The sequence below is a fragment of the Emydura macquarii genome, unplaced genomic scaffold (genome assembly GCF_026122565.2).
Source record: "Emydura macquarii macquarii isolate MOO-44397 ecotype Brisbane River unplaced genomic scaffold, CSIRO-AGI_Emac_v2 contig_2205, whole genome shotgun sequence".
Classification (NCBI taxonomy): domain Eukaryota; kingdom Metazoa; phylum Chordata; order Testudines; family Chelidae; genus Emydura; species Emydura macquarii.
Window position 1 is genome coordinate 7,864,767 of NW_027132342.1, and position 26,318 is coordinate 7,891,084.

The following is a 26,318-nucleotide window of genomic DNA, read 5'->3' on the forward strand; positions in this document are numbered from 1 at the left end:
TGTGATGACATGATGAGTTTGTCCTTCAAGACAAGCTCTTACAGAGCACAATTCTAGGATACCAGCAAAAATTAGTATTTGACTTATCCCAACAACATTCCCAAGACCAAATGGAAGGAAAAACAGAGGAAAAATAAATCTAAATCTTAAATCCAAACATGGCGTTGCACATCAGTAGGGTTTTCACTGGTGCAACTGGTGACAAAATCTGACCCAACATAGAATAGCACAGTTGAAACGAAAGACAGAAGTTGTCCTAAGCCAGCTTCTATTCATCCCGTAATAGAGAAAATACTCTGACAATTCTGAATTAGAAGAAGGTACAGCATAATGTTGTCTAGTGTAACGGGATCACATCCAGTTTTGTTACATGCTGCCATTTATTATTTAGATGCTGTTCTTACCTCTGCAGCTAAGTAGTTACCAGTTGCTAGATGTTTAAATCTGAACAGGCTATTCCATTGTCCTGCCCCTCCACGGCATGGATCATGATGTACAACCTACAGAGAGAAATACAGATTATTAGTCATACCAGCCATTATGAGGACCACACAAAAACATCCACATCATTGACAATACAGCCCATTCAGAGAAACTGCTGTCTTAACTCTACTGAAATACTAATTGTACCACAGCGAACGCTGTCAATACCCTGTACAAGATAAATTGCAGAATAAAATATTTTACTCCAAAGTGAAATTCTGTGCTCACACTAACTCTGCCACAGATCATAACTACTTACATTTATATTTCACCATTTGCAACAAAATGTGCCTTCTACAATGTGTGAACCTAGAGTCGCTCCATTGAACCCAACAGAGTAAATGGAGCTACCCCTCATTTACACAGGCATTACTAAATGCAGAATTTGGTCCTGTTATTTTATTTCTTCATCTCTTATTAAAAATTTCATAAAAATTTCTGTTGCTGAAAGACAAGTTCATCCAATCACAGATATTATCTCACCCATCTTGTCTTTCTCATATCCTGGGACCAACTCAGTTACAACACACCGATACAAACAATAAAAATTTCATGAAATGTTACTTTCTTCTTTCCAATCTGGCGTTGCCTTTTTCTCAGTAACCAGTCAAGCGATCCTTATATATTTATGATCCACTCCCTACCCAGGCAAAAAATGTGAGTTTGCCCAAGAAAGAAGCCTTTTGTTTTCAAACTGTAATGTTTGGCTTCCTGCTAATTTTCTGGACTCCAATTCAGCAAACCATTCCTATTCAGCAAAGCACTTACACACATGCTCTGCTGAAGAGGAATGGACTCAATCACTTTGCTGAATGGAGATGTCCCATCTACTGTCATATTTCACTAACGCAAATACATGCATTCCATGTGGTTCCCTATCTACCTATCTGGGGTCAGATTCAGATCCAGGAGAAGCAGTGTCACTGCACTGGCTTTGATAAAGTTGAACCATTTATGCCAGGTCTGAATTTGACCCTCCATTACTTGGCTTCTGTGCTGTTATACATAGTGATATCCTCTCCCCACATATTTGTAGCAATAAAGCATCTCTTAAGTGTTCCTCCTACACAAACTGCTTCATAAAATAACAATAGTTACTGGGAGGTATATGGTGATACCAAATGGCCATGAATAATGCATAATGATGCATTTTTTACTGAACACTGCCCTGTTCATCCTAAAATATTTATAACAGGCAAATATACCTCTATTTCCCACAATGCTTTAGAACTGGTCGCAGAAGTGGCTGACTGACGCAATGTTGTGCGAAGGAAAATATGTTGTTTCTTCTCATATTCATCACAGGTCAGAAACTTCTCTTGCTCTGCATGAAACAGTCTAACAACATCCCCCTAAAGAAATAGCGAAGGGAAGGGAAGGGAAAGACAAAGTGATTGGATTCTCTAGACCAGAATCTGAACCATATGAATCCATTGACGTCAACAGAGCCCACATGAATTTTTCACTGGTGTAACTGGGCCCTTTGACTTTTTTTCCTGTTGCTAGGGACTCCTGGAAAAGGGAGAGCACATCTTGGTTTTGCAAGACACAGAAAGGCTGTGATTTGAAAGTTTATTCTTACAGAAACCCCTGTGAAATGTTAATGAAAAAAAATCTATTTCAAAGCATGACGATGATAATGAAAGGAAGACTACAGACAACGTTGGGGTGATTTTTAAGTTGAAGAAATTTTTTTAATTTGTTTTCTATTTTTGATTAAGCACGGTGCTTGGTGAAAACATATAGTTGACAGCACATTCTATAAGTGTGAACAAGGCATTTTGTAGTCAGGGGTTGTACAAACTTCCCCTTCACACAATTGTGCCAATGCACCTCAGTCCAGTCAGCGATATCCAGCTATTCCTGATTGCTAATTGTGCAGAACTAACCGTTGGTGCTATGGTGATGGAGAGTCACATTCACTGGGGACCTTGCCAAATCACAAGGCCTCAACTTCATCCTCATTCACCTTGAAATCTCAGATGCTTTTGACCCTATTGATCATACCCTTCTTCTTAGCAACTCGTCCTCCTTTGCTTTCGCAACTCTCTTCTCTGCCCATTTTCCTTTTGCCTATCTGTTTGTTCCATCAACGTGTCTTTCAAGGAGGCCTTCTCCTTCTCCCCTATCACTTTTTGGTGGTGGAGAGGAGGTTTGGCCCTCTTCTCCTCTCCCCACTGTTTCTTTAGGGGATCTCACTGGCTCACCTGGCTTCAATTACCATCTTTATGCTCCATTCCTGACCTGTCCTCCCCTCATCTCAGCATCTCTCTTTAGTGTTTCCTCCTGAATGTCTTATCAGTTGGAACCAAAGCTGACCGAAGCTGAACTTCAGGTCAAATTCTCCACTGTTTTACACTTTGTGTAGTCGCTTACACCTCTGACAGATATATGTAAAATGCTAGACATTCTGATCTGGCATAATTTCAAATGGCCTTGGAACAAGTGTAAATTCCTGCAAGAGGCTCCAGAGCAGAAGAGGATCAGGACCTTGGTCTCTCTCCCCCAAACTCTATACACTATCTGCTTTCTCTGTCCTCCTGGCTATTTAGTGCCAACTTTGGCTTCTACCTCACCCTTGCCCCACATATCCAAACTGCATGCGTCTTCTTCCTCCACAACATTTTAAAGCTTCTGCCTTCTCTCTCCGCCCACCCAGCTCAAATTCTTATTCCAGCTTCATCACCTCACATCCTCACTACTACGACATCCTCCTCTCTTGGCTCCCTGACACCTGCATTGCCCCCCATCTCTGCAGACCAACTTCCTTGCCAGTCAGAACCCCTCTTCTTCTCTGAATCTGTTTTCCCCCTTTTCCACAGCACAGATTCAAGCCTCTTGCCCACGTCTTAAAGGAACATCATAAGTCTACCCCTCCCTACTTATTTGTTCTTGTCTATTATCATACACACTGCTCTACTAACAATGCAAGCCTCCACCACCTGCTTCTTCCACTGGCATCTTTCTGTGGTCATCCACCCCTCCCATAAGCATAAAATACCCTCCCCAATGAGATCTGCAAAGCACCTCTCTCATCCTCCTCAAAACCCATGATGCCTACCATGAAATTGCCAGTCGATAGGGGCTAATAAGGGAGCAAGTGGGGACTGCTGATATTAGTTTATTTAAAATAAAAGTGTAAGTGATTCAGAGCCCTCAAGCTGTTCACATCATTCGCTGTTAGAGCAACGTCATCGTATTACTGGTGCTCTCACCATTCAGGTCCCACTCCCTCCTATTGTTTGTTACACTTGCTTTCTGCATCTTGTCTAAAACTAAGAAGTAAGCTGGTCAAGGCAGAGACTTTGTTATGTGCTTGTACCATAATTTGCCCAGTGGGTCCTCAACTCTGATGGGGGTCTTTGGGATATACAACAATAGAAATACAAACTTAGATTAACTAATAGTAAGCCAGTATTCTTTCCTTGCATTATTCTAGATGACTGGTGTGCGGCAGTGGTGGCGGATCCTAGCTAATGGAAAATAGCTATGGTTGTTCCGTAAAGGTGGTTTTATATTTCTAGTTCTTTGGAATATTTCTCCTCGGTACAATTAGACAGAATATGGCATAACTGTTACAAATTTTGAAATTCAATAAAAACAAGATTAAAAAAATATGTAATTCATACTTACTCCTTTAAGAACATCTTCTCGGTAGCAACTGTACTTCATGAATAAAGTTATTTTCCAGCTTGTGTTGCAATTAACAGCATTTACCTGTTAAAAATATACACATCTATAGGTTGAGGGTTGGTTTGTTAACACTGATTTCATCTTTTTAATACATAAAAGGGTATAGTAAGATCTTTAGGGCAGGGACCCTCTTTTTATTCTGTGCTCATCCTGGTCCAGGACTAGTGTTATCTGATACAGCACTAATAAATTATGATAGATGACAACGATGATGGTGGATACACTGTAGGCCAAATTTTTATGACTGGTTATAGTACTTACTAACAGGAGACTCTAAAGGTCTGATCCTGAGAGGTGCTGAACACCTGCCACACCCATTGACATCAATAAGACACTTAACAACCCCTAAAAAGCTCTCGGTGTCTCACAAAATCAGGCCTGAAATAAATACATTTTGTTTTGCCTTTAATTTGTCAAGTGGCTTGGCCATTCTCTCAGGGTCAGCAAAGTTAGAGTTGGCGTATGCTGTTGGTTTTTAGCCCATGCTGGGGCCCAGTGTACCAAAAAAGGAGGAAGAATACACATTATGAATTGCCAAAACCCCTCTTCTGCTGAGCTCACCTCTTTGCAGCCTGGATTATCTAGAAGTTCTATATTGCTGGCATGTAGAGGCTGTCCTGCGTTGACTGGCATCAGTACAACTTTGTCTCCCACAACTATCTGGAGGCCAGAAATAAATGACAATTTAGTCACATGTAATTATCCAATAAAATGAAGCAATGCCACATTTTTTAGGGCTCAGTTCAGCAGACGCTCTTGGACTTTCACTTGGCCAACTTATTCTGAAGACAATTCAGAGACCATGGAATTTTTTCAGTCAGTTAAGCAAGTACATACCTCAATGAGCTGCTCAAGTTCAAAGTTTCACACCAACAACAAGTTTCAGCATGCTCAGTGAGCTTCCTATTAGATTCAGTAGGGCTTTGTGGGTGAAAAAGGTAGCCCTATGAACCTATCCATTCCATGTGTTTAAAAATAAACTAATCCAGATAAAAACTGCATTAACTGCCCTTTGTTTCCATGCACTGCCAACTAGAATAGATGGTAGTAGCTAAAACTTAAAAAATAGTCCAGAGTTTGTGAAAAGGATCCTTCTCTAGCCCTTGCTATCAGCCAACATTCTCCATCATATCTTGGATTTCACAACAAGAATTAGTGGCTTGTGGCCAGATTTTTCCTTTGCCAAGATCAGATCAGCCTACGTGAGTGGCTGTAGTTCAATCTGTGCAGCCCCAGGCCTGGTTTGAGTTACAGCAGCCTAAGGAGTGCTCTAACTTACCTTAGTTGGCTATGGTCCCTAAATGATCATATACCAGTTGGAAATCAAAGAAGTGCAAGCATGCTCTGCCCCATGTCCTGAAAGGCACCTGTGCAATGGGTGGTGGTCACAGATGCCAGCTATGCCAACTGAGAGATCCCTCCCTACCGAGGAATGGCCAGCCAGCCAGCTACTGCCAGATTCCAGCTCTAGTGCACTACCTAAACTGCACAAAACAGCCAGTACTGTGGAAAACAGCATGTAAAAGGGTCTCCAACCTAAAAAATAAGATTGATGTGACAAGAATTCTACTCACGCCTAACAAAATACTTTAAATCTAAGTAGAAAAACACTATTAGTCCTGCTCAAACTTTGGTGTTGATGCTCTGATTTGGTTGCGGTGCTCACAGCAAGTCTAAGAACGCTCATAGATGAAAACTAGGAAGTAACTAGTAAAAATTGTGATCTGTGTCATGAGAAATGCTGTGTGAGCCATGCTTTTTTGGAACACACACACACAAAGTCGATTTCTGCATTTGCTAATTTAATGCAATTAACAACACATTGGGCCAAATTCATCCTTTGTGTAACTCCGCTGAAATCAATACCGACGAATTTGGCCCGTTTTTCTAAGGGGAGGTGAAAACAGAGGTTTCAAGTTGTTTAACAATAGCTAAATAAATACTGGTAACAAAAGGTGTCATGCTCAGAATACATGTCATAATCTTAGCAGATCCAAAAGAAGGAAGTTTACTAAAGGAATCCAAAACAATGATGAAGAAGTGTCTTTAAAGTGCATTACTTATGCAATACATTCCTGCATGCCATGCTTCACACAGACTTTACTTACAGCCATATAAGAAGTTAAGATCAGACAGTTCATTAACCAAAATAAATCATCAGGCTTGTATCCTGCAGAATTGAATCAGGACTTCAAAATCCATTGAAAGTACAGCTGGATTATAACAACAAAATCATTGAGATATCACATAACCAAGCATCCCATTTTAAAAAGGTATTATTCACTGAGAGCAAGTCTGATTTTGCATGGGAGTGGGAGGGTCAGAAATAAGGAGTGGCACACAATTGTGCTGCCCAAGGCACAAATTTGGAAAAATATTAAGACTCCTACACACACCTAGACCAGTTTCATTTTATTTCTAGCTCTCACTTTGTGGTGGTATTAATTAATGAGTCCCTGATCTAAACTCTTTCACTTTCCAACCCAAATAGGTATCTTCTAGGGGTTTGGTGCAATTCACCATTAAGTCAATGAGAATCTATCCTTTGACTTTAATGAGAGCCTAACCATGTCCCTATAATCTCTGGGCCAGATCTCAGGGTGCAAAGGCTTTGGAAATTTGATTTAACAGGGCCTCTGGAGATTCTTCTTGCCAAGAGCAATCAACAGACCTATGCAACCCTCTTCTGTCCAACGTCCTGATGCAGAGGATGTGCGGGGAATGGCAGAATCCATGGCCAGAATGCACTGCACTCTAGCAATCCTGGACTGGCAAAATAGCCCCTAGCTGATCATTGCTGATGGGATAATTTAGAACAACCCTAAGGTCCAATATAAATTTTGAGTAACTTCGCCTACTTAAATACTACTATGATTTAGATCAGATAGACGATTTAGGCCACTATTCTGCAGGCTGCTGAGTACCCCTTGTGAATGGCTAAGCATCTTCACCTCCCTTGGTTTATCACAATACTACACGCTAAGGAAGTTTAACTAGCAGAGGGCCAAAATCAGCAGTCAATAAGGAGCTAATCCTGCACTAATTGTAGTCAGTACGAACTTTGTCATTCACTTCAATTTGAGCAGTTTCTGGCCTTACCAATCAAATCTCCTATGGAAGTCAAACAGAGCTTTACTTGATGGAGGATTGCAGAATTGGGATAAAATTACTATCTGTTGCTGTAACGTCTTTTCATTGCTTTTTGATTTGCATAACTAACTGGATATTAATAATGAATCCAAACTAGACTGCTAGAATGTGTTAGGTAACCTGGTTCAACCATTGTGCCAAATATCTATGGAAGTGATCCAAAGAAGTCTGTGTAAGATCAAATTTAAAAGGTTTGGGTTTTTTTTAAATCTCACAATGTTAAGCAGCCACTATTGTAAGCCATGAGAGTAATGTTTAGTTATGCTAATTGAAAATGTGTTGAAGTGCAAGTAGGTAGCAGGCCTTTAGGCCTGAGGTTTAGGCTCCAGTTACCTAAGTTAAGTTTGTGAGTATAAGTAAATAAGAGGTATGAATAGAAGTGACTCAAGGCATAACCTTGGGTCATGTAGTATATATGTTCTTGTTTTAACAAGTGTTGTGGGGGAATTTTCAGATGTTTTAGAATATTAGGAAACATTAGAATGTTGTTTGATATTAATAGCCAATAATGAAGATGATGATATTTGGGTTCTGGGGTACAGATAATTAAATATGGTAGCTGAAGAATATACATGGTAAAAAGGTGGATTTAAAGTTAATATATTATAAATTTATGATAAACGGGGTAGCTCCCAATTTATGGAGAGTTCCATACACCATTATACACAGCTTAAAGGAAGGACCTTACATCCATTCCTTCATCAAGGGACTGATCACCCCTTGGTGTTATTTCATCTTAGGAATGTGAATATAAATATATAGAGTTCAGTTGTTAGACTGTAATTCTTGTATACGTGCTTACTTTCGTTTGATCATATAATAAAATTTGAATTTCTTCCTCACTGTGTCACTCAAGGTTCTTAAATTGAATTTAAATATATTACCTGTAACCAAATCAAGGATACAATCTTGGGCTTACATTATTTTTAACTTTTGCATCTAAATATATTAATGAGAAAATCTGCATCAAAGGTTACACTATGACCAATAGAGCAAATCACATACATTCTAACAACTTCCTGTAGCATACTTTATAACCACTTTCCTCCAATGTATTTTCATAAGAAACCATTGCATTTTCCTTGGAGAGACTATGGTCTAAGAAAGCACTACTGTACGTGGCTACCGCTGAGGAGAGATTTCCTTAGCACTCCACAACTGAAGAGCCTGCCCAGACATCCCCAGTCAGGTCTGCAATATGAAGCTGCCAAGCCCATAATTTAGCCTGTCATAGTAGATCTGAATTGGCGAAGCGGAGGCGAAACCATGAGTTAAGGACTGAGTTTCAACCATAGGGCACAATTCTCTTGGATCTGCAGTCGTGATCTCTACTTATGTTCTATCTTTAGCTAACAAACAAGACTCCCCTGGACTCAATAGTAGGACCATACTAGTCACAGAGGGGTAGCCGTGTTAGTCTGTATACAGCAAAAACAACTAGAGTTCTGTGGCACTTTAAAGACTAACAAATTTAATATTTGTAGACATAAGCTTTCGAGAGATATCAGCTCTCTTCTTCAGATACTAGTTATAGATGGAAAAGACCCACCACATTATCAAATCCAATTCCCTCTCAGAGTTAGACATAGTTTTCCTGAGAGAGTATAGGGAGTTCAACCCATGGAAATGGTGCAGCATATTTGCTAGAGGCCTGCTCTATGGACTTGAGAGCAGAACTTTGCCCATTATGCTGAATGTTCTTGCTTTTTGAGAGTTCCTTTTTCGAATCTAAGGGCTCTTTCCCTAAATCCCCCCAATGTGCAACGGGATGGGCTCTCAGCTACTGTAAATCAGCATAGCACCACTGAAATCATTGTTGAACCAATTTTCATGAGCTGACACTTTTACCCATGGTGCATCACCATGTAAAGTTCCATAGTGCAGAACCAAACCCTGGCTGTTATCTTTGTTGTGTAATTTGAGGTGGCATTATATAGTTATATATTGTTATGTACTGTATATTCAGCAGAGACATCGTTTAGAAATAACTGTCTCTGTGCCTTTTAAGTCCTGATTTATGCCAGTCACTAAGGAACTATTCTTCTTCTTGCATCCCTTTGCTTTCTCTCTGATCAAGTTAGTTTAGATTCAGTATTTTCACCTACATTGTCACCTTCGCTCCTCAGCTTCCAAAACGGCTGGATGTAAAACCAGGACCCCTCGTTCCCTGCAGCATCCAGAGACACTCGCATAGCATTCTTCTCCAACAGAGCCGGTAACCTCTTATTTACAGTGAGATATTTGTTGCTTTTTATGTGCAGTAACTGTCAATAAAACGACAATTAAGATTCCTTCTGCCTTTCTGTCAGGGGTTTATTTAAAAGATTTATGGCAATTTTTCATAACAAATAAAGACAGACAAAAATCAAATCAGAAAAGACATCAAAATATATTGGAATAAACCAAGGAATTAGTTGCTATATATAGCATAGGATCCTAGAGAAAAGAGAAGAAAATGGTGTTGTGATCAATTATGTAGCATATACTGTGTCAAAGCCTGGTTAGTGAGGGGTGCAAATCTAGACCAGTGAAGGGTGGGTCACCCTCCCCCATTAACTTTGGGTGCCTCACAATGCTTGGCTGCTGTAGCTCTCCACTTGGGCCACTCACCACCAGCCTACCAGCAGGCAGGTCACAGACCGAGTGTCTGTGTGCTAGACAGTCTTGTCCAGCAGCTCTGATCCCAACAGCCTGTCTACAGCCCCACAGCAGCTTCCACCAGCCTTGGTTACTACTTGCAGGGTGACCCCCCAACACTCTCCCAAATGTTCCCAAAACCATGTCTCTGCAATGTCCAGCCTTCTCCTGGACAGTTCAAAGAAATAATATTGTTCATTTGTTCCTCCAAAAGACACAAAAAACACATCACAGTTTATGAACTTAACTGTGGCAAACACACCCTTCCCTTTAAACACAGCACAGAGCCGGTTTCTAGTACAATAAAACAAATTAACAATAGGACACAGGTTAAATGATGCTAAGTAAAAGGAATAAAGTTAGAAAGGATTACAAGCAAATAAAAGTGAAAATATGGATCTAAAAGTCAAAAACTTAATCTAGCAAGATACAGGCTTTGCTCAAGATGGCTTCTCTCACTAATCAGTCTTCTTCCCAGCCATGGCTGACTTTCTCTCAGTCAGGACCTTCCACAGAAGCACAAGGGGCTGGTTTCCCTTGTCTTCCTAGTTGAAAGATCTTGGCTTAAGCCGGTTTCTCACCTATATTCAGTTCCAGAGACTTCAACACACACACCCCCCTCTTTGTTGAAGTACTCATCTTTCTCAGCTTGCAAGAGCTCTGGCTCCTTGTCTGTCTGTCTAGTGATGGATGCCTAAAATAGCTTTCTGTCCTTGTTTGTATCTCCCGGAGTTCAATGACCTTGTTTCAGGAGGCAGGAAGCCCTCCTGTGTGCACAGCCTGCTATGCCCACCAGGGAGTTGTCTTCATGCTGTTCTTCCATTCTGATGGGCTTTCCCCTGTGTGTAAAGGGGGCTTCCATTGTTTTGATTCCACCATGCTAAATTTACATAGGAACAGGTAAATAGCTCTCCCCATATCTCTCCCACACTCTCTACTTCTGTCTGGGAAGGAACTATTCCTCCCTTTGTTCAGCCACACACTTCAAAACATAACATCAATGAGTATCCGTAATTCCTCCTCTAGTGTTAATACATACATTTTACAATTATATTAATCACCAGCGTGTTACAGGCATTCACAAAAGACCTTACATGATACACTAATACTGTGGTCAATACTTTGATTCAATTGCTTACTATTTGAGGTTTAGACACACACACACACACACACACACACCCCACCTCCCTCCCTCCCCCACTTTGTCTTTATAGCTCAGATAAAGATCGTCTTCCCTGCTGGGGTGTAGCCAGGCCAGTTCTTCCCTCTCCCCTCTACCCTGACTTGTTAGCTTGATAGCTGTATTTATCTGATAGGTAAATACATTTTCATGGTCTTTCAAAGTGCTGGTGTGAAACCACATTCCTTTGTTTAGAGTAGAGAAACTGAACTTCTGTTTGACTGGCAAACATTTTATTAATTATAATTTCAGTTTATGTCCATAACTTTGGATCGGTTGCTTGCACCTACATTACACAATGATATTAATAACCTGTGAGTTATGAGCTTTCCAATGACATAGTACACAACACCCTTTAGATACAGATAACAATAGTGAGTTGGGATACACTGGTCAAGCCAGCTGAAACTCACTGCTAGATATCAGGGTGTCTCTTGCCCTCTTCCCTTGGGCTGTTCTTAATGTCACAATCTGTTAATGAGATTATTCAACCATAGGGCTCTGTATGTAAAGGAAAGGTCTTCTTGATCTTGAGAATATAACATCTTTCACATTTATGTCAAGAAGGACGAATGACTCCTGCGATTTAGATGAAGCTGCATAGTATTTTTTCAGTTATGATATCAACATACAGTATATCATGGAAATGTATATGTACATCCATTTTCCAGACTGAAGTAACAATAATGCCATATTGAAAAGTACTAGCATGGCACATTGTTAGAAAACAAATATACCATACTTCTGGTACTGTATTCTTTTTTTAAAAAAACAAAAAAACAAATACAGTATTAAAAAACTTTTACCAAGTTTTGTTTACCTGTTCTGTGACAACCAATTGTTAGTTTCATGTTCCCAATCACCCCTGAAATGAAACACCTATTTCCCTTTCAGCTCTGAGAGAATGCAGATGCATCTCAGTGATTTACCTGTATGACATTGCTATATTTTACGATTTCGCCCAACAACTTTCTGTTCTCACATTCATTCTGCTTCTGTTCCATTTCTGCTGCATGCTGCAAAAGAATCATTATTTGTTTAAATAGGAAATCAATACTAGGATTCAGCTATCAAAATGGTTAGGAAGTAAAGGAAATGGCACCATAATAAAAATGCCTTTTTTAATCTACAGCTCTTACTGCACTGTAGATATAAGCCATTTAACATGAGTCTCTTGCTGCATCAGAATTTTGTGCACTATAATCACCCAGATGCCATATAATCACTCAGGGTTTATATTCTCCAGAATAAAATGATCCATCATTAACAGTTCATGTCCTAGCATCATGCTATTTTAAAAGTTCAACACCACAAAATATATTTCCTGGTGCTTTCTGTTATCCTGCATTTGTGGGGGGAGGAGGGGAAGCAGCTTCCTCATCTACTTCTCCTTTAAGATTTGAAATATTTATTAAAAAAAGAAAAAAATATTTGGACACTATAACTGGAAGTGTTTTGGTTTATATCAGAAGTAATTTACAGGAAAAAGAAGTGCACATTAATAATTCCACTTATATAGTATCTTCCACCCAAAATTCTCAAAAATATTTTAAACACTTTAAAGAATTAATCTTTGCAATACAGTATAAATTTTAGTGAGTGATTTAATAGATGCTTGAAGCCCCAGTCCTGCAATGTGTGGCATGCAGCAAGCTGCTGTACCTGCCCCAGGCCTGCCGAGGGGGGGCAATTGCCCAAGGGCCTGGCAATTTAAAAGGGCCTGGGCCTCTTCTGCCCATAGCCCCACCCACACTCCACCCCGCCTGGGTCCCCACCGCTCACTGCATCGCTCCTCCCCCTTCCTCCCATTTGGCCTCCCCATCATCACTCACTGCTTGCATCTCACCCCCCCCTTCCCCCCCCCCGCCATTGCTTGTCACGTTCCTCCCGCCCCCCCGGCTGTTGCTTGCCGCCTGGGAGAAGGGGGAGTATGGAAGATAGGAGGGGCATCAAGAGGACCTGGGGAGGGACACAGTGGCGAGCGGGGGAGCGGAACCTGGGATGGGGCCTGAGGCGGGGAAGGGACGGACTGCGGACAGAAGGGGCAGGATGGGACTGTTCTGCACTGGGGCCCGGAATTGCTGTCAGTGGGCCTGACCTACCCAGACCACCACTCTCTAATGGGGCTCAAGGGCAGCATTTAATTCACATACTACGTGTTGCAGGATCAGAGCCTAAGTGATTTGCTCAAGGTCAAACAGTCAGTGGCAGAGGCAGGTACAGAACCAAGGACTTTTGACTCCTAGTCCCCTGCTCTAACTACTCTGCCTTCCGTTATATGTTTTCTTCATTGCTTTTAGAAAGTAGTCTTGAATGCTGTCCCTTCATAGTGTGAAATGATGTCAACAGGTAATCACGTTTCACTCAGCATCATCCCTCGGGTTGCATGGTCTGTGCAGACCCTTTTCCAGTGAGAGAGGAACTCTTTCCTCATACCCACTGTGTTTGATGCAAAGGAGGGAGGGTGTATGGTATCCAAATGACTTAAGTGAGAATAGCGTGACTACATGTCCCGATTTTATAGCGACAATCCTGACATTCAGGGCTTTTTCTTTTTTAAATATAGGCACCTATTACCCCCCATCCCCGTCCCAATTTTTCACCCTTGCTATCTGGTCACCCTAAATGAGAAAGAACCACCATCTGGCTGAAGGGAATAAAAACAGCCTTACTGGAGATATTTCAGGCTAAAGGTGTGGAAAATGGCCCTCTAAAATGTCCCTGAGCCTGACTCCTAGAATTCAGATCTAAAATGACCCACTAAATTAAAATAAAGGGCCGGCTCCTATTAAGTCATTTATTTGATAAATGAACTTTACTGTATGCCATAGGAGTCCCTGGTACTTCACATAGTGAGTAAAGAGACAGTCCCTGCCCCAAATTGCTTACAATTTAAGGCAGGACATAGACAAGATGTAGGGGGAAAATACTGCCAGCTAAGGGGGTTGGAAGATGGGGAAGGAGTACATAAGGAAGGTTGCTGGAGGCATATCATCTTCGATGTAGGTCTCCAGTTATTTGTCGTTGTTGTTTCATTATATTGTAATTCTACCACCTACAAATTCAGGTAACATGTTTCTTACTTGTAGTTTCTTAAGCAATGCTGCTTCTGTATGGTTTCCTTGTTTGGCTTGTTTGGCTTTCCAGTACTGCTTCTGTGCAGAATATCTGTTCATAGGACACACTTTGAAAAGGCAGTCTGCAGAAAATGGAAAAAAATACTTATAAGTGATGTTGAAAGATGCTTTCCCTATTTGCGTGGGTGTGGTTCTTTTGTTTTGTTTTTCCAGCAATGCCTAGATACCATAGCGTTTGGGCACAGATTAAATAGAAAACATTCTGACACTAATGAAACCATAAACGTGGGGTGAATAACCAAGCCAACAATAAATCTTTCAATGACTCCTGCCCTCCCACTCAGTGCACGTAGCTGATGCAGAGCTGTAGGTCATAAACCTGCAAGAAACATGCAAAACTGCTTGCTTTCCCCCTTTTATTCTTCTTGGTTTTAGCATGGCTTTACATATGTATTGACTGAAAGTGCGTGACTTCTGAAAAAACCCTGAGAAAAAGTGCCCTTCTTTTTTTCTTCAGAGATCTGATCCCCCCATTCTCTTAGCAGTGCTAAAATAAAAGATTATGCCCATTCAGATCCAAGGAATATTAGGAATTTGAACACTATGTTCAGTTCCCTGTGTGCTTTCCCCAGGGTTGGTTAACAATGCGGTATCAAAAGGAACAAAAGTTGCTTTCCAACTTAAGGTTTCTTAACACCCATTGGAGATAGAATGTTACATATAAAAGTTGCAAAGTACTCCACAGTGGCAGAGTTGGTTACAGGGTGTTCTGCAGCTCTAGGCAAAATGGAAAGGGTACACGGTACGTAACAATGTCCCAGTTACATCCATGCTGAACGTTTTTTACTGACCTCAGCAATGACCTATTTTACACAGCCCCTCTAACGATATGATCTGAGTACCTCATAACCTTTGTTGTATTTATCTTCACAAGATCCCTGTGGGATAGACAACTATGATCAGGCATCAGCCCAATTTCACAGGTGGGAAACAGAGACAGAGACTAAGCGAATGGTCTGTCATGCAGGAAGTCTTTGGTGGAGCAGAAAATCAAACTCTGGTCTCCATAGTCCAAAGTCAGTGTCCTAACCACAGGACCACCCTTCCATCTGACTAGCACAGCCACCAACACACAGCAGAGCGTATTCTCTAATACTAGTAGAATTACAGTAGAACTCGGAGGCCTCAGTTAAGAATGGATCTCCTTTGTGCTAAGTGCTGTACAAATCCATAATAAAAGGTATCCCCTACCCCATAAGGCTTACAATCAAAATAGACAAAGCAGAAAAGGAGCAGGAGAAATGGATTCTCCCCTTGCATACATGGGAAAGAGGCACAGAGAGATTAAGAGACTTGCCCAAGTCTGACTTTATTCAGAACAACAAATATTTAAAGATTTTTATGCCTATGTACCCTTTATCATCAACTGTTATCAAAGCTACGCACAAAAGAATTCTGTTTAAACCAGCAAGTGCTGGTAATTGTTCTTTCGTCCTCAGCATATAGAAATCAATGGGGGAGGAGGGGAGGGAAAAAGCATCAATTAATGAAAATTTTACAGAAAGGGAATTTTTTTTTAAAACATAAACTTTGCTTGAGGACTAATAAAAACCTGTGGGGTGCTGTGTGTGGTAGTGGGCCTAGCGCAGACCTCCACACTCAATAACTCTTGATAATTTAAAGTAAAATGTTAAAAAAATAATAATAAGATACAACGATCAAATTTTATAACTTTATTTCTAAATCATAATGCGATTAATCTTGGGCTGGGATTTTCAAAGAAGGTGAAGGGAGTTAGGCATCCAAACTCTGAGCCGTACATTTATCATCATCATTGAGGGACATTTTTTCCCTCTAAAGGTTTAACCCAAAATGGAGAAAGGAGAGTGGAGAATCAGCCCCATAGTTTCCTCTCTCTGTAGGTACAGAGCTGTTGGGGACTGTAGGGAGCTGGTCCTAAGCCCCCTGGTCCTCCAGCCCCCTATCCCTGGAAAAAGTTAGAGATGTACAAGAGAGGCTTTGACTCATGGCATTGATGTTGCACCTTACTCCACTGGAGGATTGAGACTAATGGAGCTCTGCCCCCCCCCCCGGTGCCCTCCTTTAGTCACCCACAGAATGCCCCCTCCTTTGTCTTATGTGAAGGACAGGAGTATAACTGGTGCAGGACTAATCAGAGCCACTTCCTCTCCTTTATACAAGCCAAGAGTTCTTCTGCAGAATAGGAATTCTCCATTGGTAGTTTTAAGGCTACTTTGCACTGCTTACGTGGTGCAAATTATTCCCTGGCAGACTGGAGAATCCTGGTCCACGTGCATGTTTGCTTATTTATTCATCACTGCACTTATGTCTAGTTGCTCACACAGCCCTAATACATGGCCATCACATATCAAAAATCATTTAAAAATAAACTGCCTCAAAGACTGTCCCCAGCAATTCCTACCCCCCAAAAATACTTTCTTCCCACAACTACCACACAATCCCAGTTAGGACTGAAGCTCTGGGTATTTCAATATTAACAAGCATATACAATGCCCAAACTAAACATATACTTTAGTACTATGCCAGATCAGTGCCTAAATGTCTCAGTTTAATTTACTGAAAAACAGCTTATGCACAGTTTTGTATATTTTCTACATCTGCATTATTTTAAAATGTACGTAATTACCTAAACTGTTCATTTGGTACCATCAGAAAAAAGATGGTCAGTGTCTGAGATGTTCGAGAATTAAAAATAGGTAACATGCTGCTTTTAACCACTGATTTAGATCAGCTATGGATGACACTGAACCATAAAAAGATTCACATCTTCAGTTACCAACTATCTAGTTCCCGAGCACAGACTATTCATCTGTAAAAACACATATGGAAAGTCCCATATGCATTATTTGTAGTAGGAAGCACTTCCTGTTTCATCACCAGAGACTTGTAGGTGACATCCAAGTATCAAATTCATAATTTATCTCTAGGCTATACTAGATATAGATGCAAATTCTGCTCTTGGTTTCACTGATGTAAAGATAGTGGAGTTCTCCACCAGAGGAAACAAGAACAGAATCTGGCTCACTGTACACATCCTCTCACATTCTGCAAGTGAATACTTAGCAAAACTGAAACATAGTAAGTCGCCCCAGGACAGAGTGATCACAAGGGGGAAGTCTACAGCTCAGGCAGTCCCTATAGTTTCCCAGAGAAGCAAAGTAAGTTCTCATTTATTTATATGTTTTTTAAAATACAGATACTTCTGTGATATTTTGGGACCCTAATTGTCATCTCAGTCAACTATATGTAGTCAGTCTCAGTTGATGCTAGTTCTCTGATACTATAATTGTAGCCCACTGGTAAGTGTATGCTAGGCACACACCTCTATGCCTGATCCCCAGTGGATAAGAGTCTGTTACATTGCTGACTAACAAGACTTGGCTCTGTAGTTTGAGTTGTAGCAGCTCATGCTTTTAGCTCTAGAGATCCCTAGTTCAATCTCTGGTATGTTGGCCAAAATGGCAGCCACCACACTATATTAAATTTAGTCTTTCATTGAAACTTCTTCTTACCCTTTTTCTCCTAGGAATAGGCCCTGCCCTGGCATTCAAGGGCTCAAAAACTGGATTTATATTCAAACCAACAGTATTGGTGCTTTTCTTGGCACTTACCCAAAATCCTCACTGTTTCGCTAATCTCAATTCTGTGCAGCTGCTCCTTAAAAGAAAGCGTTACCAAGCATTAGCAAGCAAGCGCTGCCACCTTGCACCAATGTTTGCTTTAGTTTGAAGTAGGAATATTTACAATGAAAACCACAATATATAAACTAAGCAACATGATAGCTGTTTGTAGAACTTTTACAATATTTCGATTGAACTTTGAGAAGAAAAAAAAAACCCAAATACAAAACTTTACGTACCAATAAATCACACTGTAGGTTGAAAAACTAAACTAAGTTTGAGTATGCAGGGCTTTATCCTCTTGATCAAAGTCAGCTATTATTTTCCATAAGAGCCTATATTCCATGCATTATAAACTCACATTCTCAGAACACTTTATACAGCACTTATATCCTGGATGCCTGGTATTTTCTGAACCAATATCACCTTGTATAATCTGCTTCCAGGCCCCACTTACTCCCCACCCATAACCTATTGGTTGTGTAAACGCACATATTTCCCATCTCCATGCAATGGCTTCACTACAATGTACAGTCTTTCCTATTATATAGCACAGAAATGACACACAAATGTGAAATCAATTTTTACTGACCATTATGGGAGCATTTATCCTCCCAAGAGAAAACTTCAGAGTGGTTTTTTATAAAAAAAAAAAAAAAAAAGCCAGGAATCAAAAATCCCAACAGATTCCACTCACCAGGGGAAAGCTCTGTAGTAGCAGAAAAAGATCAGAAGACCTGGCTCTTTATATTCATGGAGCTCTAGGATTCTGGGGGAACTTTCCTTCTAACCCTGCGATTCCTTTAAAAAGCTGGATACCAATGGCATTTGGCAGCAGCGATATTTTGAACTCTTAAATCCAGTAAGTACTGCATTATAATGCAAAGGCATACTCTGCAGATAGCCACAAAAAGATTTGTTCATGTTCATGCATCATGATCTTACAACAGAAGTGCAATGTAAATACTTCCTCAATATTTGACAACTCAACAGGTGAAAAGAGAGAAATAGCATTGCAATGTTCTGAGCTGTCTGTTGGTAGCAGCAAATACAAAAATGCTGCAGTATCGCATCATTTCCTTATTGCATACAGACATTTGTCATCCAACTATAATCTGCGTCACAGTTATATTCCTAAATATCACTCCTGTTCAGACTGTCTACGCTTAATGTTAAAAGTGTATTTTAATGAGAACAAACATGCTCTGTGTTAATTACTCAGCTATCAAGATGAAAAAAATCAACCCTCACAGAGGGAAATACTTGAAGCAAAACTTGCCATGCACGGTGCAGATAAACTAAATGAAGAACTGAACATGGTGAGTCCATCTAGACTTATACGGCCCCCATTTCCACAGCATCTGAGCACCTCCTGAACATTAATGAATTTATCCACCCATTGCTCTCTGTTTTCTTCCCTCTAGGATAGGGAAATTCTATTTTCCCCCTGGTATAGGAAAGGAGGCACTAGGTAACTTACTGAAGGTTACACAGGAAAGGCTGTGGCAAAGCTGTGAAGTGAATGCAATTCTCCTTAGGTCCCAAACCTGTGCCTTAAAGGTGACCTATAAAATGATTTTTTTTCCATTTAAACTAGGCTTGTGCCTTTGCTTTGCTTTTTGATGATGTGCCAATAAGCCCTGAAAGTTTTTGTTTAATTGTTTAAGTTTCTTCCTGCTTATTTCTTACATTATAAAAATAGTGAAAGTGTTGACTCAGGTCTTCCCTGAGTAATAAATAATATTTATATTATGGATGCGCCTAAACACTCACAACTAAGATTGGGCCCCACTGTGCTAAACACTGCACAAACACATAGTAAACGCCCCACAGAGCTTACAGTCTAAATAAACGAGACAGACACAAGGCAGGAGGGGAAGCAGGCACAGAAAAAGGAACTCCTTTGCCCAAGATCACATAGCTGGGCTGCGGCAGAACCAGGAATAGAACCTAGCTCTCCTGATGACTGCTAGCTCACTATCCTATCCACTAGACCACACTTCCTCTCCTGGTTTTGTTAGGGGACCTCAGGATACCTTCAGGGTTGTTTTATTGTAAACTCTCAGCATATTATTTGAAGACGGGGAGTGATTACTGTAACAAAAGCTTCCTTTATTTAAAATGCTAGTGAGTCACGGAAGTTAAATAGGTCTTAACAAAACAAAACAAACAAAAAAACTAACTAACAAACAGAGCTTTAGGAACAGAAGAACTAAAAAGCCCATCTGATTTTGTTATGTTGAATCCTTTTAAATTGCTAGTATTCAGAGAGAGAAACCAACACAGGAACACAGAGAGATGCAATATAGGGAGCAGCTTTATTGATTTAACACTAAAACCAGGCAGGGCTGGCTGAGACATCCCATAATAGTCTAACTCTATTGCTATGGCAACAAGCTAAGCTTAGTTGCTATGGCAACCTAGGCAATTAGGCAAGACAAAATACACAACATATTCTTCCCCCCACCCCCGCTTAATGAAAACGCCCATTTAACAGAACAATCAAAAAACTAGGGAATGAGGGTAGACTGCCTCATTTCCCAGCTAAATCCCGGAGATTATTCTGCCCCGTAACATGGGTTTGCCCTAGCTAAAGATCCAGCCGTTGAGGAGGCCTTCTCTCTCTAGGTGGATCACAGCAGACTTCTGGTGTTCTTGCACCTGAAGGTGTTATTGGTGTGGGTCTAACATTGGGCTCAGGACTCGTAGCTCGAACAGGTGAGGATGCTGTATCTGCTCGAACAGGGGAGCGGGCTGTATCTGCTACAGAGATAGATGGAGAAGGGGAGTCAGGAACGGGTGACTCTTGACTTGATGATATCTCACCTGTAATGGTGAGGTCAAGCAGTTTAACTGGAGATGTGTCCTTGGGACATGTATGACCTGGCAACAATTGATCTACATGCCGCTGCCAAGTGAGATCATCTGCAGTCTGGACATTGTAGGAAACAGGTCCTGTTTGGGCAACGACTGTAGCAGGGACCCATTTAGCTCCAGAATGCCCATTGTTGCATACAACTAGCAGCCAATGACGGAATGCCTGTGTGTGGTCCAATAATTGATGTTAGAAGTGTGATGGTTGGTGAGAAGTGTGAACTTCCATCCAAACAGGTACTGGTGAAATTTCCGAATTCTGAAAACAATTCCCAGTGCTTCACATTCAATTGGGCATAGTTAGTTTCTGCTTTGCTTAAGGTACATGAGGCCAAAGCAATGGGTCTCTCCTCTCCCAAAGGCATCATGTGTGACACAATCGCTCCCACTCCATAAGGGGAGGCATCGCAGGCCAACTGTAAAGGTAAGGACGGATCAAAATGCAACGAATGTCTGAATTTAGCAATGCGCGTTTAGCCTTGTTAAATGCAACATCACAGGCTTCAGTCCACTTCCAGACCTTGTTCTGACCAAGGAATTCATGTAGTGGTTTCAGTAGTGTTGCTAACTGTGGAATAAACTTTCCATAATAGTTCAATAGCCCTAAAAAAAGAGTGAAATTGGCTTACGTTTGGAGGAGGTGGAGCTTTCACAATAGCCTTGACTTTTGCAGGAGCCTTACAAAGGCCAGTAGCATCTATGATATGTCTCAAATATTCAACAGATGACTGGAAGAATTCGCATTTGTCTTTGCGGACTCATAGGCCATACTCTTCCAGTATTTGTAGGGCAGCCTCCAAGTTCTTAAGGTGATTCTCCTCATTTTTGCCAGTGACCAGGATGTTGTCAAGATAGCACTGGACTCCTGGCAAGCCACTCAAGATCTGGTCCATGGTCCTCTGGAACAAAGCTGGAGCAGACATTATTCCGAAAGACAAGCAACAGTATCAGTAAAGCCCTTTGTGTCACGATAGTCAACAGTTCTTGGGACTTCTCATCAACGTGCATCTGTAAATACCCCTGACTCAGATCAATCTTGCTGAACTTTTGTCCACCAGCTAAGCCAGCGAAGATGTCATCGATGCAGGGAACAGAGTATGGCTCTGCATACAATATCAAGTTAACAGTGACCTTAAAATCTCCACAAATCTGAATGGAGCCATCTTTCTTCAATACTGGAACAATTGGGGTTGCCTGTGGGTAACTGGTACTAGGACTCCATTTTTCACCAGGTGCTCCAGGTCCACTTCAACCTTTGGCCTGATGGCATATGGCACAGTCCTGGCTTTCAGATATTTTGGTTGGCTGTCAGGCTTAATGTTCAATTTCACAGTGATTCCCTTCATACTTCCCAGGTCCTCTCCAAAAACAGCAGCATGTTTCTTTAATACAGCTGTCAGATCTGTTTCTTCTTTAGCCATCCTGTGCACTTCTGCCCAGTTCAGCTGGATCTTCCTAAGCCGTGACCTTCCCATTAAGGCTGGGTAATTGCCTTCCACCACAAACAGTGGCAATTTAACAGTCTGTCCATTGAGCTCCACCTTAACATCAGTAGTGCCCAACATGGGTACAGCTTCTCCAGTGTACCTCTTCACAGCAATTTTTGTCGGCTTAAGCGGGAGATGCTTTAGCTTCTCCTTATACACAGTGTCGGAGACCAGCGAAACTGCTGTGCCGGTGTCCAGTTCCATGCATACAGGATTACCTCCCAACAGCAGGGTTACCCAATATTCACGTGAGCTAACTGCCATGGACAAGACGTGGAGTGGCACTACTTCTTCTGACTGGGTGTCACTTTGATCATCCTGAGTCTGCTCTACCACGTGCAGATTTTCCATTTTGGTCTGCCAGACAGCAGGCTTTTTTCCCTCTGGTTTGCTTGTTCTGTTTGACTCTTCTTTCTTTTGTTTGCAGGAACGTTTAATGTGTCCCTTTTTGCCACACTGTCGACACATTAGGTCTTTTCACCAGCATTCTGATGCATGGTGACCCGGATTTCCACAGTGGTAATATTCCCGGCTCTCCATTGTCTTGTGGGTAGGTTCTTGTGACACCTTATGCACTGTGGTTGATGCACTGAACTGTTGGGCTTCCTTTGCGGCCAGCTCCAGAGAGATTGTAATTTCAATGCCCTTCTGCCAGGTAAGCTGGGCCTCTGTCAATAGGCACTTCTGTATTGCTTCATTGTGCAGATCACACACTAACCTATCACGTAGGGTGTCACTTTACACATCATTAAATTCACAGTGCTCAGCAAGCTTCTTCAGAGCTGCTACAAACTGCACAATTGTTTCACCCCTTTCCTGATTCCTTTTGTGGAACCAAAATCTCTCCACAATTACCAGCGGTTATGGAGAAAAATGTGGCTCCTGGATTTTCAGTGTCACAAAGATTTTGTCTCCAGCTTATCAAGGTGCACTAAGCTGCGCAATAAAGTATAAGTTTTAGCTCCTACAACAAGAAAATGGGCACCTTCTTTGCATCTGTAATTTCATTTGCTATAACAAAAAGCTGAAAATGCTCAGTATATGAGTTCCATTTCTCTAGAGTGGCATCAGAAGTTCTCAGTGTAGCCATTGCTGTCCCTCTTCCCACCCACCCCCTTTCTTTTTCTTGTCTTTTAGCGTCTTTTATTGATGTGTGTTGGGGTCGTTCACACACAACTGCTGGTGATATCCATTCACTTGCATTGCTTTTGTTTCTTCTCCGTTCCCAGTCTGTCTGCTTCATTTTCCTCAGAACAAAGCAGACAGTGTTTTAATTTCAGTTTGAACTGTCAGTGTAAACAGCCCAGCCCCCAAAACAGCAAAAAGGTTTTTTTTTTTTTTTTTTTTTGTTACATTGACTTTTACGTTTTTTGCTGGTGCAGTACAAGTCAATCCCATCCTCCATCACCACTTCTGTTATGTTGAATCCTTTTTAATTGTTTGTATTCAGAGAGAGAAACCAACACAGGAACACAGAGAGATGCAATACAGGGAGCAGCTTTATTGACTTAACACTAAAATCGGCCAGGACTAGCTGAGCTATCCCGGAAGAGTCTAACTCTATTGTTATGGCAACAAACTACGCTCTGTTGCTACGGTAACCCAGGCAAGACACAAAATACACAACACATTTCAACTACTCAACTTTCACTTTTTTCACTCTTGTGATGTCGCCATTTCACTAGTTTTCCTGCCATCATGAAATCTTCCAGCCTAGACATAATTGGAATTTCTAAAGTAAAAAACAAGCAGGGAACTTCTCTAAATATACACGTGTGCCCTTTTTGGAGTGTAAGACTTTTTTCTTTTCCTTTGCAGGTCATCTTTACATCTAGGATTACCATATATCTAACCATCTTCTACAATTCTCCTGAAACAATGGGTTATTCTTTGAATTGTCAAAATATACTTTAGGAGGCCTTTTAGAAAACAGATGCAAGGATACTTGGGAGAGATTAGTCATCTGAAGGTGCCTGTTAGAAAGTGAGGAGAGGTAAAGAAGTTTTAGGATTGATAGGTAGCCACAGTATTTTTATATTTAAATACCACGACTGGTTTTATTTAAACAAGAAATAATCATGTGTTAATCGTAGAAGTCAAGAGTTAGAAAACACCCACTTATAATGCTGAGTCCATTTCCCGGCAAATACAGGAGAGTCCTCACAGGATGCAACCAATATCAACCTGCTAGCACATGAAACTTCTGAGAGGGGGCACAAAATTCAACAGCCCAGAAGCTCAATACAGCAGACAATGTTATCTGATCGAGCAAGTATGCAGGTTTCCTGCTCACCCAGCCATTACAAAAGGAGATCCAGAAAGGAAAAAGAAACAGCTCATACCTTTTTATGCTTCTGTATGATTATAAATAAGGTCTGAAAAGTGTTTGTTTTAAACAAATAGTTTTTTTCCCTTCCCTTTTTATCATGAGAAATTCAGCCATGGAAGACTCTATAGTGCATGGAGAACTAGTGAAATCATCATATGACATTACATGAGACAAGAGGCTAGGTTGAGTAATTGGGAAGAGAAGGGATATTTAAATCATATTGCTTAAAAAACTTCCGGTTCTGAAGACGGAAAGGAAAAGGGAGGAAAAGGATGTAGCAGAGGAGGGCCAAAACAGTTAAATTGAGGGAGGAAGCAGTGAGAGACTTTTGAGGAGAAAATGGTGGCAATTAAGAGACATGAGGAAAGGGGGAGACTGGAGGAGGAGGAGGAGAATGGAGAAAACGATGGAGAATGAGGGCAAAGGGAAACTGAGGGACAAAGTGGAAATGGTGAAGGAGAAGAGGGCGAAGAGGAGAATGGTGGAGGGAGAGATAAAGGAAAGAGTAGGATGGAGTGAGAAAGGAAAAGGGGAAGAGCTGGACAGGAAAGGAGAATCACGGTAGACAGGAGGGACTCTAATGGAAGGAAGAGAGTGAGCAGAAAGAAAAAACATATTGTGAATAAAAGAAATCAAACAAATTAAATATATCAAAATAATGGTGGAAAAAGCCCGGGGGGGGGGGGGGGGGGGGGGGAGGGGAGCTTTTTTGTACTCATAAATGCTTGCACGTATTTTAAATGTCTCATGGGGAAGGGGATGCAAACCAACAGAAAATTCAAGTAAATTTAAGTATTTATGCAGGCAAGCACTTTGGAAGACAGGATCAGGATTCAAAACAACTTTTACAAGTTAGAAATTTGGTCTGAAATCAGCAAGATGAAATGCAATAAAGACAAGTGCAAAATATTACACATAGGAAGGAAAAATCAAATGCGCAAATACAAAATGGGGAGAAGCTGGCTCAGTGGTAGTACTGCTGAAAAGGATCTGGGGGTTATAGTGGATCACAAACTGCGTACGAGTCAACAATGTGATGCAGTTGCAAAAAAGACATACATTCTGGACTGTATTAACAGGACTGTCATATCCTTAAACCATGATTTCAGGACTTCAATAACTCACTCATAGGTTAGAGATTTATTACAGGAGTGGGTGGGTGAGGTTCTGTGGCCTGCGTTGTGCAGGAGATCAGACTAGATAATCATGTTGGTCCCTTCTGACCTTGAAGTCTGAGGCTATATGTGAGACATGGGAGGTAATTGTCCCACTCTACTTGGCGCTAGTGAGGCCTCCGCTGGAGTACTGCATCCAATTTTGGGCACCATACTTTACGAAACATGTGAACAAACCGGAGAGAGTCCAGAGGAGAGCAACAAAAATGATACGGTTTACAAAATCTGAACTATGAGGAAACTATGAGTAAAAAAAATCTGGTCATGTTTAGTCTTGAGACACAAAGGTTGAGGGAGGACCATCAAATACATTACGGGCTGTTATAAAGAGGACAGTGATTAATTGTTCTCCACAGAAGGAAGGACAAGAAGAAGGACAAGAAGGCTTAATCTGCAGCAAAGGAGATTTATGTTAGATATTAGGGAAAAACTTACTAACTATAAGGATAGTTACATTCTGAAATAGGCTTCCAAGGAAGGTTGTGGAATCCCCATCACTGGAGGTTTTTAAGAACAGGTTGGACAAACACCTGTCAGGGATGGTCTAGGTTTACTTGGCACAGGGGGCTGA

At 41.1% G+C, this 26,318-nt stretch overlaps 1 protein-coding gene across 2 annotated transcripts in view; it reads right to left on the bottom strand.

Annotated features, from left to right (window-relative positions):
* Nucleotides 1–26,318, bottom strand: part of ITPR2 (inositol 1,4,5-trisphosphate receptor type 2) — a 328,286-nt gene that overhangs the window by 248,235 nt on the left and 53,733 nt on the right. For both annotated transcript variants that reach the window (XM_067559269.1, XM_067559270.1), the window contains exons 3-9: nucleotides 14,227–14,342; nucleotides 12,073–12,159; nucleotides 9,432–9,590; nucleotides 4,738–4,836; nucleotides 4,117–4,200; nucleotides 1,689–1,835; nucleotides 405–500 (exon numbers count right to left, since the gene is read on the bottom strand). In XM_067559269.1, coding sequence (XP_067415370.1) covers nucleotides 405–500; nucleotides 1,689–1,835; nucleotides 4,117–4,200; nucleotides 4,738–4,836; nucleotides 9,432–9,590; nucleotides 12,073–12,159; nucleotides 14,227–14,342 — 788 coding nt within the window. The remainder of the gene's footprint in view (nucleotides 1–404; nucleotides 501–1,688; nucleotides 1,836–4,116; nucleotides 4,201–4,737; nucleotides 4,837–9,431; nucleotides 9,591–12,072; nucleotides 12,160–14,226; nucleotides 14,343–26,318) is intronic.